Here is a 14,632-nt window from a genome sequence, read left to right as displayed (position 1 = left end):
TTATTTATTTAATTTAGAGAAAAGAGAGAGAAAGAAGGGGGGGAAGAGCAAGAAGCATCAACTCCCATATGTGCCTTGACCAGGCAAGCCCAGGGTTCCGAACCAGCGACCTGAGTCTAGTCACTTTATTAACTGCACCACCACAGGTCAGGCATAGAAGAGTCTTAAAAGACAAATAACCAATAACAATGTATAGACCTTATTGGATCCTGATTCAAATAAACAGCGGAAAATTGGAAACATGACATTGATGAGATAATTGAAAATCTGGTCACTGACTGAATATTTGAAGAGACTCAGGAATTATTAATTTTTAAGGTATAATATTGGCATTGTGATGATTAAAAAAAGAACCCTTATCTTTGAAGAAACATACTGAAATATGTATACATAAAATGCTATGATGTCTGGGATTTTCTTCAAAATACTATTGAAATAAACCGACACCAACCAAACTGTTTGTGCTGGTGTGGTCAGGATGGAGAATTCCCTGGGCTTCTTCTCAATGGGTTCCCTGCCGAGAGGCAGTGCAGGAAACAGGAGGAGGGAAAGACTACTGATATTTGCAAAAGAATAAAAATACCCCGCTATCTATCCGGGATAGTGACAATTGACCCAGACAAGAAACTGATGGAATCTAGCCTGGCAATCTTTTATAAGAATCCATGCAGAGAACAGCTGTTATCACAAGTGGGCTCTATTTGCCTCTGCTTTCATAATACATTATTCTGTGAATCTCTTTTTGTAGATAATGCAGGGTAATTCTGCCTGTGGGGCAGGCTGCATTTACTAAATGTTCTGAATTGGTGAAGTGTAAATGAAATCGAGTTTTCATGGCTAGTTGTTTTTCCCATCCTATCAGAACCATGTGTTTTCAGTAAACACCCTGTGCTGACAGAAGACTGTTCACAAAAACATGCTGAGCATCCTTGACCCTGTTTATGGGACTGGAAAGTGGATCTGGGAAGGCAGTTCAAGACCATGGCTGGACAAGAAGTAGCTGATGGTCAGCTTGCTGGTTACCTCTGCAGAATGCATGGAGTAGTTGGGTGGCAGCTTTTCCAAGGCAACTGGGAGACAGTAGGATCCAGTTTGAAGACGTTCATTCAAGAGAATTGGCAGCCACTGAAACAGATGATGTAAACAACAAAGTGGAATTTATTACTACATATAATTCTGGCAGTTTATCTTGCTCATAATAATCAAATGCAACTAAACTATGATTAGATATTGACTAGGACTCTTTTTGGCAATAATTTCTGAAAAGTTCTTTGCATTTTATATTCTCTGAGAGCTCCTGAGATGGTAATATCTATGATTTACTGCTTTCAGAGCCAAAGTAGTAGCATTTTCTTTAAAATCCATGTTTGTGTTAACTTCTATATATTTTTAAAGAAATAGTTTTTTTTTATCCTTGGAGAAATAAAAAAGAGCTAGTTTTATACAGGGTTGGGCAAAGTAGGTTTACAATTGTAGGTATGTGAAACAGAATTTATTCTTGCATAAATATTTATTAATTATTGTATTATTTTTCCATATGAGCAACTGTAAGCCTATTTTTGTCGATTCTGTATGTAAAGCATATATAGAAAATTTGGCCCTGGCCGGATAGCTTGGTTGGTTAGAGCATCATCCCAAAGCTCAGGGGTTGCCGGTTTGATCCCCAGTCAGGGCACGTACAGGAACAACTCGATATTCCTGTCTCTCTCTCTCTCTCTCTCTCTCTCTCTTCCTTTCTCACTGAAATCAACAAATAAAAATTTTAAAAAAGAAAGAAAATTTGGAAATAATAAATATTGCAATGCTTTAAGAATTTTTAAATTTACTATTGCTTATTCTAAATGCATTGTCAACAACTATATAACTATATATATATATATATATATATATATATATATATATATATATATATATCTCCCAATGGCACATTTTTGTATTAAAAGATCCTCTGCAATTTAAAAAATAATGATACATTCAAATGATAGATATAGAGACACACAAACTTTGGGAATGGATACTAAAACTAAAAATACAACAATACAACATACCCAGTACTTCAGTGGCCAATGCTTAACAGATCTTGAAATATCACTGAATTAATAGGTTTTATTTCTAAAATTTTATAACTTAAAATTATTGAAATCTTTTTTTTATTTGGTACATTTTACATACAATATTGTATTAGTTTTGGGTATATATCCTAGGAAGTAGATATTATATAACTTACTAAATGATCAACCGAATGAATCTTGTACTCAAGGGACACCATACATAGTCATAGTACTATTCTATAACAAATGTGTACTTCCTAATCCCTTCACCTTTTCACTCATCCTCCACCCCCGTCCATCTGGCAAATGTCACATGTTTTCTGTATCTATGAGTCTGTTTCAGTTCTGCTTATTCTTTTTTTTTTTTAATTTCTTTTCTTTTTATTTATTCATTTTAGAGAGGAGAGAGAAAGAGACAGAGAGGAGAGAGAGACGGGGGGAGGAGCTGGAAGCATCAACTCCCATATGTGCCTTGACCAGGCAAGTCCAGGGTTTCGAACCGGCGACCTCAGCATTTCCAGGTCGATGCTTTATCCACTGCACCACCACAGGTCAGGCTGCTTATTCTTGTATTTTGGTTTTTAGATTCAATTGTTGATAGATATGTATTTATTTCCCATTTTATTGTTCATATTTTTTTTTTTTATCACTTTTTCATCTTCTTCTTAAGACCCTTTAACATTTCTGTAATACTGGTTTGGTGGTGATGAACTCCTCTAGCTTTTTCTTATCTGGGAAGATCTTTATCTGTCCTTTGATTCTAAATGATAGCTTTGCTGGGTAATCTTGGTTGTAGGTCCTTGCTTTTCATCACTTTGAGTATTTCTTGCCAATCACTTCTGGCCTGCAAACCTGCAAAGTTTCTGTTAAGAAATCAGAAGACAGTCTTATAGGAGCTCCTTTGTAGCTAACTAACTGCTTTTCTCTTGCTGCTTTTAAGATTCTCTTTGTCTTTAACAATGGGAATATTCTTCATTTCAGTTAGTGAATCCTTTGTTTCTGTTTTTTTTTTATGGTTTCCATGTCCTTTTTTATGCTGTTGCTGTTCTCCTAAGTTCCTGGAGCTTCCTTATAACCAGTGTTTTGAACTCTGCATCTAGTAGATGGCTTGTTTCCATTTTGTTTAGTTCTTTTTTCTGGAGTTTTGTTCTGTTCTTTCATTTGGGACATGTTTCTTTGTCTCCTCATTTTGGCAGCCTCCCTGTGTTTGTTTCTGTGTATTAGGTAGAGCTGCTGCGTCTTCCAGGCTGGTATAGTGGTCTTACGTAGTAGGTGTTCTGTAGGGTGCAATGGCACACCCTCCCCCTTCCCCCAAGCCGTGTACTCCAGGTGTCTAACCCCAGTCTCCCTGTGTGAGACGTGCATACCTTCCTTGATTGCTGTTAGCATACCAGTAAGAGGGATTTACACCCAGGCCGACTGGCTGCACGTACTGGCAGCAGCCACCGACTACCAACCTCTGACCACTGTGGAGGCTCAGCAGTGCAGGGGTCCACGCCACAGAGCAGGACTTACTTCAGCAGGGCTCTGGTGCCTGCTGAGCCTGCCCCTTGAGTGTGCTGCTTAAGGGGTTGGTTGGGTGGTGCTGCAGTTGTCCACTGGGTGCACTGGCTCTGGGGCCTCCTGGGAGGCACAGAACAAGGTTAGTCACTGCCTGTGTTCTGCCCTGGGCCACCTGGTGTAAGTTACAAGTGATCTACAGATGGCTGCTGCTTGTGCTGGGCGCGGAGGTGTCCAGGAGAGGCCAAGCTGCAAGCCAAGGCCCACTGCTGCTAGTGCCAGCAATGGGGCCACTAGCGAGACTCATGGTGCGTGCTGAAGCCAGAGGCTGCTCGTTTGAGAGATTTTAGGAAGTCTGAAGTATGAGACAAGACAGGCCATTCTTACGGAAAAGCCACTGGAAACAGCTTGGATGGGCCTGCAAGTTGGGTGAGCCAGTCTCAGGGGATCACAGGCAGGGAAAACAGCGTGCACCAGGTTGTCGGAGACTCAGATATGGGGTCCATCTGCCAGCTCTGAGTGGGGAGGGTTCAGAAAAGGAACAATGACCTCTGCCAGCACTTTGTCTAGGAAAAAGCTGCCCCTCCATCTCTCCTGATACCAGATAATTCCGTTACCCCTGTATGTCCCTGATGCCTTTCAAGCTGCTGCCCCAGGGCTGGCGCTCAGAGGGAGTGAGTCTGAGGAAGTCGTGCATGGGCCCTCAGGGAGGAACACCTGGGGCTCCAGGAGCCCTCAGTCTCACTCAGCCACAGCCCCCGTTGGCTTTTACAACCAGCAGTCATGGGGGCTTCTCTTCCCAGCCTCGGGCTGGGGTCCTGGTGTGGGGTTAGGACCCCTCGCTCCTCAGGGGGACCTCTGAAACTGAGATATCCTCCCAATTTTTACCCACCACACATAGTTGTGGGACCAGCCCACGCCCTGTCTCTGCCTTTCCTACTTTTTTTTTTTTTTAATGAGAGAGACAGAGATAGAGAAAGGGACAGACAGGGACAGACCATCAGGAAGGGAGAGAGATGAGAAACATCAATTCTTTGTTGTGGCACCTTAGTTGTTCATTTGACTGCTTTCTCAGATGTGCCTTGATCAGGGGGTCTCCAGCAGAGTGGCCCCTTGCTCAAGCCGGCGATCTTGCGCTCAAACCAGATGAGCCCACGCTCAAGCTGGTGACCTTGGGGTTTCAAATCTAGGTCTACTGTGTCCCAGGCTGATGCTCTATCCGCTGGGCCACTGCCTGGTCAGGCCCTCCAACCAGTTTTGATGTAACTTCTTTAAATCCCTAGTTATAGGGCTTCCATTCAGCCAGATTTCAGGCAGTTCTAAATGATGATTGTTCTGTAGTTTAGTTGTAATTTTAATGTTGCAATAGACAGATTTTTTAATGACTGTTCTTTCAATATCTATCTCCCACTAGCTTTCTATTCCTAAAAATTTGTCATTTGCTAAATTGAGACCTCTTTGCCCTTTGCTATAATCTGGTTTGGCACATTCTGATACTTCTGACAAGAAAACAACAATTGGATAGAATTTAGTTGTTTATCTCTGCAGGGGCCTTGGGTGCACCGAGAACTGAGCGTGAACCGGCAACTTGAAAACGACTCACTGAATATCCCAGGAGACCTTCGATGGAGGCTCCTTGCTTCTGCTGACAGCTGATGTGATAGAAGGTGAACAGGAGGTGATGATTTACTGTGAGCTTAGCAGGGAGCTTAATTTTCACTTCTTCATAGAAGTCAGGAGACCTGTTTCAAAAGCACATTATACACACATAAGTTTTAGCAAGAACAATGATGTATCTGACTGTAAATTGCAACACAATGGATCCTTTTTGCTTTTCTGCTCCTAAGCTGGAGGTCCTTGAGACCAAGTTTTGTCACTAGATGTAATTCATTTACATAAGAGCATTCAGAAACTGAAGGCTTTGGGGTGGAACGGGGGATTTCCACACAGAATGAAAAAAATCCAACAACTTAGTTTGAAAAGGGGATGAGGGTCAGTGTCCTGCTGTGACTGCCTTTTCTATCTCTAACCCAAGAACAGATATGGGCCCATCAAAGGATTTTGGAGAAACACATGAATGAGGCAGGAGGAAAAGGAACCTGATTTTACTGAATGACAGAGTCCCAGATACTTTACGAAGGGCTTTGTGTGCATTACTCATTTATTCCTCATCCCAACCTGGGAACGTGGGTTCAGAGGAAGACTTAAATGGGCCAAGGTTATCAGGCCAGGGTCAAACCCAAGTCTGTCTGACCCTGTATAGATTTCCCTCCTCTACCTGTAAAACGTGAATAATAATTTAGACATTATTTTGGAACTCAATTTATCCACATAATAACAAATATTCTATTTCCCTTTTGGTCAACTTTATTTTCTTTATATATATATATATATTTTTTTTCTTATTAAAAACTTTAATTTATTGTGTTAACATGAATTCAAGTGTCCCACTCACTATAACATCTTCAGCCCCCAACAACTCAACTTAAATTTTTTTTTAATTTTTATTTATTTATTTATTTTTTACAGAGACAGAGAGTGAGTCAGAGAGAGGGATAGACAGGGACAGACAGACAGGAACGGAGAGAGATGAGAAGCATCAATCATTAGTTTTTCATTGCGCGTTGCAACACCTTAGTTGTTCATTGGTTGCTTTCTCATATGCGCCTTGACCGCGGGCCTTCAGCAGACCGAGTAACCCCTTGCTGGAGCCAGCGACCTTGGGTTCAAGGTGGTGGGCTTTTCCTCAAACCAGATGAGCCCGCACTCAAGCTGGCGACCTCGGGGTCTTGAACCCGGGTCCTCTGCATCCTAGTCCAACGCTCTATCCACTGCGCCACCGCCTGGTCAGGCTCAACTTAAAAATTTTAAAACTAGGTAGTGATACAGGTATAGAGATGCGTCACAGAAGACAAGGAGACAGAGAAAGGAGAGCTGGATTTTGTTTCTAGCCTCCTCCAGGATCTCAAAGCAAGTAAAGAAATGTATTTCTTTATTTAACATCATAAAACCTCTCTGTATAGAAGGCTCTAGAAAAGTCAAAACAATATTAGATTCTTGAGCATATGTTCTTTTCCCAGTCTTAGTTAATGGCAAAAATTGTGCATCTCCAACACAGAATCATGGAACTCACACGCACTTCCTCTGTCCCTGAGCCTCTGAATGATAAAGCCATGGGAAGCAATCACCTAGAGGGATTCAGAAAGGCCAGCAGATAATAAAACAATCTTGGCATATATTTAGAATTCTGAAATACACTTACTTATTATGGTATGTGACAGCTGTGTACACTTCCTGCAGAAATTCAGGCCCATTGGATTTTCCAAAGATGACCTGTTCACCAATATAGAAAAGACAAAATTAAAAGTGATATTTGGGTATATCAAATCAACCATCATCAGCCCAATAGGATGATCTGTTCTCATAGAGCTATATTTTGTAAATTGAGAGTGCTGAGTTCTACAACTAGCTTGAACACACAGGTGCAAAAAGAATTGGTTATGAAGGGGAAAGTGAGGCCCCACGGGGCTATATTAGTTTTGAGACCAGAAAGGGCTACAAGTTTTTGAGCCTGGAAAACCAGTCCTCTGTTCTCTCTTGACCTCACTGCCTAGAGGTCTATGCTTTTGGGTAAAGTCACATCATTTTGCCCTCAGTTAAAGATCCTTGCTTGTGGTTCTTTTCTCTCCAAAGACCTGGGCCTGGTCATTGCACTTCTCAGGATTTTCACTGTCTGTGTGTTTGTGCTACTTAGAAAAAGACACCTTTGGGGACTGACTGCATACTAACGGTACATGACTTGAATAGTAGCCTCCACTCCTCCCTGGCTGGTCACACCGGCTACATTCAGAATCTTCACAGCCATGCTCTGCAGCTCTGCTGGACTTGCCAGGAGCCAGAGCAGAGAGAACAGGGCAGTTCTCTGGGATTTCATTCTCTCCACCACTGCAAGAGAATACCTTGCACTGAGGAGGTAGGTGGGACATTAGGAGGATGGTTTAAAACAGCAACAACCAAGGAGGTATCTGAAGAATGGAAGCACTGAAAACAGTTATTTCAGTCGAAAGGTATAGTAATGAAATTCTATGATTGATAGAGAATAGTAACAGCTAACTACTCATCTCATTTGTGGCAGATGGTTAAAGAAGTACCAATTCTGGCCTTTTGGGTTCCTTACGCAACACTGCATTATATAGTTATTGATTTGTATTTTGCCTCAGGATGAAGATCCACCCCCTCAAGGTGTTGGGATGGCCTGTGTTAATACTCCTGGCATACTTCACATTCCTCTCCCACAGCGGACTGGGCTGCAGGGTGGGCTGCAGTGCACACCGGGTTCTGCAACAGACACGGTGGACACACTGGGCCCCTTTCTACTTCTCATGCTCTGAGGGAGGCGTGGATTTATGACATTTTTCAGTCCTCTAATATAATAAATAATAAATTTCTTAGCTCCTTATGGAATAAGTTAGGAAAGAGACTTTCAGTTTAGACTGACCCCATTTCCCCAGCAGTATGCTGGGACCCGTCCTGGACTAGCCACAAAGGCCTGGGCACATGCTGAGTGTGCAGTCCTGAACAGACACACCCAGTACGCTCCTGAGCCCTGGATTTTGTCTGTGTGACTGACGCGGTGAGTACAGTCTGTGTGACTGACGCGGTGAGTACAGTCTGTGTGAATGACGCGGTGAGTGCAGCACGCCTGCTTGGAGGCTAATGTTTATTCCCCATTTTACCGGCATAGCATTGCTAGCATCCTCTCCACACATAAACTGGATCTTTATTGTGATGTTCCGGGCGGATGTTAATTTGTTAGTGAAATTCAGCCTCTGTGGGTAGACATAGAGAAGGTTTCTGGAAAAGAAAAGATCAAGAACTAGTGAATAAGTCCTAGAGTTTATTTTAACCAGTCATGAGGGGATTTTCCTGAGGAGATTTTTCTTTCAGAAGTGAATTATTTTTGGAGGAATGAGTGAGATACTGTTGCTTCTTTCTCTTCAGCTGCAGTCAACTAATAATAACCAACAGTGTTTTTTGCTTTGTCACCTGCAAGGATGTGTCTGCAGCAGCTGAGAGAATTTTAATGTCTTGTGTGTGTAAATCTGCCTAGGGGTAATTGTATGTCTGATACACAGATAAAAAAGGAAAAAAGGTTCAGCTCATTTTCAACAAAATTCATGGCCACATATGATGACCTCATTTCACTTCTCTTTCTTTTCCCCCCCTGTGTAATCTTTATGTGGTAGTTTCAGTTTCTAAATGGCATGGTATTTTGAATTGGTTTAGCTTTCTTTTCTTATCTAAGATGACAGTTCAAATTAGCTACATAACAACAACACAACAATGATATAAGTAATATATCCATTCAACAACTACAGGACAGGCTATAAGCTCAGTATTGTTTCTTTCTATTTGCATTATTACTAGTATATTCAATTAAAAGGTAAGCTGTATGAGAAAAGAAATATTTATTTATTTATTTATTTATTTATTTTTAGCAGAGTGGGGGTGGCAGACAGGGACAGACAGACAGGAAGGGAGAGAGATGAGAAGCATCAACTCATAGTTGTTCATTGATTGCTTAGTTGTTCATAGCTTGCTTAGTTGTTCATTGATTGCCAGAGAGTTGGCCTTGGACAAGTTACTTAGCCTTTCCAAAGCCCCTGTGGGGCTATGGTGAGCATTAATAGTAAGAACTTAATAAATGACAGCTAGATGATGATGATTTCCTCCATAGAGCTAATAAGTTACATACTTAAGCCAACATTCCCTAGTCCAAACCACTCTTATTTCTCATCTGGACCACTGCAATGATTGCCAACTCCTTTCTTGACTTCTATGCATGTCCCTTACAATCTACTCCTTATATACTGGTCAGAAGGATCTTGCAAATGTGTAAAATAGATTATGTTGGGTCCTACAGTGGTTTCCAAACTTCATATCATGGGCCTATATGATCTGGCTCTTGGCAATTTCTCTGATTTTACCACTCATGCTCTTTTTCAAGGCCTAGAACATTCCAACTTATTCCCACCTTGTACCTGCTGCTCCCTCGGCCTAGAAGAGCTTCTCCAGGGTGGTTGTATGACTGACTCCGTCTCATCACTTGGGTTTCAGCTCACATATCATACCCTCAAAAAGGTCTTTCCTAACATCCCATTTAATTGGTCCACTCCACGCACACACATTCTCTTTTATAATTAGGTGATTAGCATAAATATATATTATATATGTGATAATGAAAGTAACATGATTACAAATATAATATGTATCCTTTTTTTGTGACAGTGATAGAGACAGAGAGAGACAGAGAGTGAGACGACAGGGACAGACAGACAGGAAGGAGAGAGATGAGAAGCATCAATTCTTTGATGCGGCACCTTAGTTGTTCATTGATTTTTTTCTCATATGTGCTTTGACGGGGGGTGGGGCTACAGTAGAGTAAGTGACCCCTTGCTCAAGGCGGTGGCCCTGGGCTCAAGGCAGTGATCTTGGGCTTCAAGCCAGTGACCTTTGGGCTCAAGGTAGTGACCATGGGGTCATGTCTATGATCCCATGCTCAAGCCAGCGAGCCCATGCTCAAGCTGGTGAGCCTGTGCTCAAGCCAGCAACCTTGGAGTTTCGAATCTGGGTCCTCTGCATCTCAGTCTCATGTTTCCATCCACTGTGCCACTGCCTGGTCAGGCAATATGTATCCATGTTTTAAAAATTTGAATACTTGATAAGTACAGAAAGGTAGAAAAACCAGCAACCACCTGCTATCCCACTGCACTGAGGAAAATCACTGTTAACACCAGCACAATTTCTTCCCATCTTGTTTCCCTTCAGGCATTAAACATTTTCTGTTGTCATTTAATGTTGTTCAGTTACGACTGAACATTTTCTCAATGTGACTAAATATTTAAAAACAAAACAAAACTTATATAAGCATTTATTTTATGCTGAATTCTCCCAGGCCATGAGTTTTTGTTTCTGTAGTTCCTTCTGGGATAACTTTTTCTTCTGTGCAGTCTCCTCTTCTGGTTTAGGGACAATCTTCTTTATTTATTTATTTGAAATGTGTACTGAATTTGCTGTGGTGACATTGGTGAATACAGTTATACAGGTTTCAGGTGCACAGTTCTATAACACATCATCCTTATACTGTATTGTGTGTTCCCCACCCAAAGTCAAGTTTCCTCTGTCACCATGTCTCCCTCCTTTACCCTCCTCGGCCTCCCCCACCCCTTCTTCCCTCTGATAATCACCCCAGTGTTGTCTGTGCTTATGAGAGGGTTTTTCTTTGCTTAATACCTTCACCTTTTCACCCAGCCCCCAGCCCCCTTCCCGTCTGACAGCTGTCAGTCTGTTTTATGCATCTATGTGTCTGTTTCTATTTTGTTTGTTGGTTGGTTTGCTTTGTTCATTAGATTCCACACATAAGTGAAATCATATGGTATTGTCTTTCTCTGACTGGCCTATTTCATTTAGCATAATACTCTCCAGGTCTGTTCACACTATTTGCAAAAGGTAAGATTTCCTTTTTTTTTAAATAGCCAAGTAGTACTCTATTGTGTAGACATACTACAGTTTTTTTTTATCTACTCATCTACGAATGAGCACTTGGGCTGCTTTCAAATCTTGGCTATTGTAAATAACGCTGCAGTGAACATAGATAGAGGTGCATATATTCTTTTGAATCAGTTGTTTTGGGTTTCTTTGGATATATTCCCAGAAGTGGAATGCTGGGTCATCAATCTGCTCTTTTTCAGGAAGGATCATCTCAATGTGGCAGGAAGAACTCGTGTATGGGTTAATCCAACTATGAGCTTTGTAACTTTCGTGCCACATGTTGGAAACTTTGTTTACCAGGATGTGCTCCATGACCATACAATCTACATCTAAACCCTGATGTTCAGCATTATTTTCTACATTTTTAAGGATGTACAGCAAAATTTCAGCCCTCTTTAGGCCACCGACACCACACCCAGCCACAGTGTTTGACCTGGGAGCACCTACCACTGCACCACTGTCATGGCAGAATGGCACACATTGCTTCCGTAAAGTGACGGCCTTTAGATAATACTTGGTGGCTTTATGGATATGCATACCTTGGTGGCCTTGGCAGTTTCACAAGTGTTCTTAGAATGATCACAAAGATTTGAGCCTCTTGATTTGCATGATTTTATAAGGTTTTCTGGGTCAAGTAAATAGTGAACCATTTTCAGGGGTCACCTTAGGCTGCTTATGGGAAGAGCAAATATACAGTGTGTCCGTAAAGTCATGGTGCACTTTTGACCGGTCACAGGAAAGCAACAAAAGACAATAGAAATGTGAAATCTGCACCAAATAAAAGGAAAACTCTTCCAGTTTCATACCTATTCAGTGCAGTTTGATGTGGGCTCACGCACAGATTTTTTAGGGCTCCTTAGGTAGCTATCCCGTATAGCCTCTACAGACTCATCATTGACTGATGGCCTACCAGAACGGGGTTTCTCCACCAAACTGCTGGTTTCCTTCAACTGCTTATCCCACCGAGTAATGTTATTCCTATGTGGTGGTGCTTCATTATAAACACGCCAATATTCACATTGCACTTTGGTCACAGATTCTAATTTAGCGAGTCACAGAACACACTGAACTTTCTTCTGTACCGTCCACATCTCGACTGGCATGGCCGTGGGCTGCTCCACTGTATACACGGTGTTACGTCATCATCTGCGCATGCGCACATGCTGCCACATCATCCTACAGAAACTGGGAGGGTTTTCCTTTTATTTGGTACAGATTTCACATTTCTATCGTCTTTTGTTGCTTTCCTGTGACCGGTCAAAAGTGCACCATGACTTTACAGACACACTGTACTTAATCAACATGATTTTAAAACCTTCATGATATCCCATATTATGAAGATGCCATAATTTACAACAGCCTACAAAAATAAGCATTTAGATTATTTCCTTTTTCAATGATAAAGCTGTGATAAACCCTTTGTATGTTAGCCCTTCTGCAATGTAGTATACTTTTGGAAGAATTCCTTTTATTCTATATAGTTCTTCATCTGTGAATTAATTGAAAAGACATCAATCAACCTTTCTTTATGTTGTGCTTGAAGTAATAATGAGCCAGAATTTGTAAAAATGCTTTGAAGTAGCTAGATGAAAGAGCTGTGTAAATAACAACAGCCGCCGCCCTGCCAGACTGGTTAGGCTAGTCAGCAGTCCCTACACTCCTCCCCGCATCCCAGCACAGGGATGCTGCCTACCTATTCCCATATCCCCCAACATTGCTCAACAATTCTGCACATTGCTTCCAAATGGGTTGCTGACGCCTATGTTCAAACAACACCATTGCAGGCCTTCAGTATCCTGCCTGGTACTGAATACACTTTCCACAGAGTACAGAACTGAGGACCACTTTGAGAGAATTTAGTCCAACATTCCATTCTGCAGGCTAGGAAACTGACTCCTAGCGAGGTTAAATAATTTTGCCTAAACCTTTTTTAAAGAAGATGCATTTCTCAAGGTTCATCGTATTTCTTAATGGCAAATATGCTAAGTTATATGTTTTGTTAAATCTGCATGCTTTTAAAGAAATGAATATTAAAAAATAATGGTGTTTTCTACTGAAAGGGAAGATCTGTGAGCATGATCAATAATACATAGAGCCTAAACCAAATCAGAGTAATTATTAAGAAACTGATAAACTGGCTCATATATTTTACATGTGGTAAATTAAGTGTCTTATATTAGCTCGAGAAAATTCTAAGATTTACATCTAATGATTTTTTAGAGGACAGCCCAAAACCAAAATAGGAATCACTTGGTATGGCAAAATTATTTGAAAGCTTCTTTAGTAACTACAAGTGCAGTGTATGTGCAAGGCATTTAGTATGATCTCATCTTTCCCCAAGAAAAACAGTTTTCTTTGGTCTTATGCATCATAACATACAACACGACATTTGGTCTTCGTCAACAGTGGTCCTCCAGAGCTACTTCAGAAGGCTTCTCTTGATTATAAACTATTCTGGGAACTCCAAATTCTTCCCACTGATTCAGCCCCAGCCTCTCAGCTAATTTACAAACTGTTCTGATTTAGTAGATCCAGGAAGTTAGGGGTTAACTGGTAGAATTTGGTCATTCTTAGATCAATCTGTTGACCAATCTCTGCTCTTTACTGTCTTAGGACTGTCTTCTATTTTCTAGCTGAAAACAGGTTACCCCAAGGGACCTGGAAGCCTTTCAAAGCCATAATACAAAAAACCCTCAGTTTGGCTTCTCAGTTTAGACTATTCTTTTTCCAGTACAAAGAAACAAAGAGAAAGACATGCCCCTGTCACTTATTTTCAAGATGACATCAATGTTCTCTCCCAGGGGCCTCTACAGCTTGGAGTGAAGCTCAAGATGCAAGTGAGCTATAGCAATACTCACACTGGCTGTTTGTTTAAACAACTGGACACTTTGAACACCTCTTTAATTGAGCTTCTAGCTCAAGTCAGCCAGCAGGAGAGAAAGGCAGAGGACCTGGAGAGAAGAGCTGAGCAGCTCGCCTAGAGGAATGAGGGTCTCCACCAGCTGGTTGCTGAGCTCCAGCATCAGCTAGGTGCAGGGATCATGTCCCGAAAGAAATTCAATGAGAAGCTCAAACTACTAGAGCAGAAGATGGAGGATGCTGGGTTCTTCAATGCAGGTGGGCTTTCTCTGACCAAGGTGATGAACAGCATCATGGTGAGTAGATCATTATGGATAGTTCTAGTTGACCTTTATTTTATTGGAAATAAAATACTATTTTTTTATTTTTATTTTTTTTTAGTATTTTTTCTGAAGCTGGAAACGGGGAGGCAGTCAGACAGACTCCCGCATGCGCCCGACTGGGATCCACCCGATATGCCCACCAGGGGGCGATGCTCTGCCCATCTTAGGGTGTCGCTCTGCCGCAATCAGAGCCATTCTAGCGCCTGAGGCAGAGGCCACAGAGCCATTCTCAGCACCTGGGCAAACTTTGCTCCAGTGGAGCCTTGGCTGAGGGAGGGGAAGAGAGAGACAGAAAGGAAGGAGAGGGGAAGGGGTGGAGAAGCAGACGGGTGCCTCTCCTGTGCCCAG

At 41.7% G+C, this 14,632-nt stretch overlaps 1 protein-coding gene across 3 annotated transcripts in view; it reads right to left on the bottom strand.

Annotated features, from left to right (window-relative positions):
- Window positions 1–14,632, bottom strand: part of DOCK8 (dedicator of cytokinesis 8) — a 251,996-nt gene that overhangs the window by 90,385 nt on the left and 146,979 nt on the right. For all 3 annotated transcript variants that reach the window (XM_066257142.1, XM_066257143.1, XM_066257144.1), the window contains 4 exons: window positions 8,288–8,405; window positions 6,814–6,884; window positions 5,155–5,293; window positions 1,024–1,125 (listed from right to left, as the gene is read on the bottom strand). In XM_066257142.1, the coding sequence (XP_066113239.1) occupies window positions 1,024–1,125; window positions 5,155–5,293; window positions 6,814–6,884; window positions 8,288–8,405 (430 nt within the window). The remainder of the gene's footprint in view (window positions 1–1,023; window positions 1,126–5,154; window positions 5,294–6,813; window positions 6,885–8,287; window positions 8,406–14,632) is intronic.

Source organism: Saccopteryx bilineata, chromosome 2 (assembly GCF_036850765.1).
Source record: "Saccopteryx bilineata isolate mSacBil1 chromosome 2, mSacBil1_pri_phased_curated, whole genome shotgun sequence".
Taxonomy (NCBI): Eukaryota; Metazoa; Chordata; class Mammalia; order Chiroptera; family Emballonuridae; genus Saccopteryx; species Saccopteryx bilineata.
Note: the sequence above shows the minus strand (reverse complement) of the source record. Positions and strands in the feature narration are given on the sequence as shown.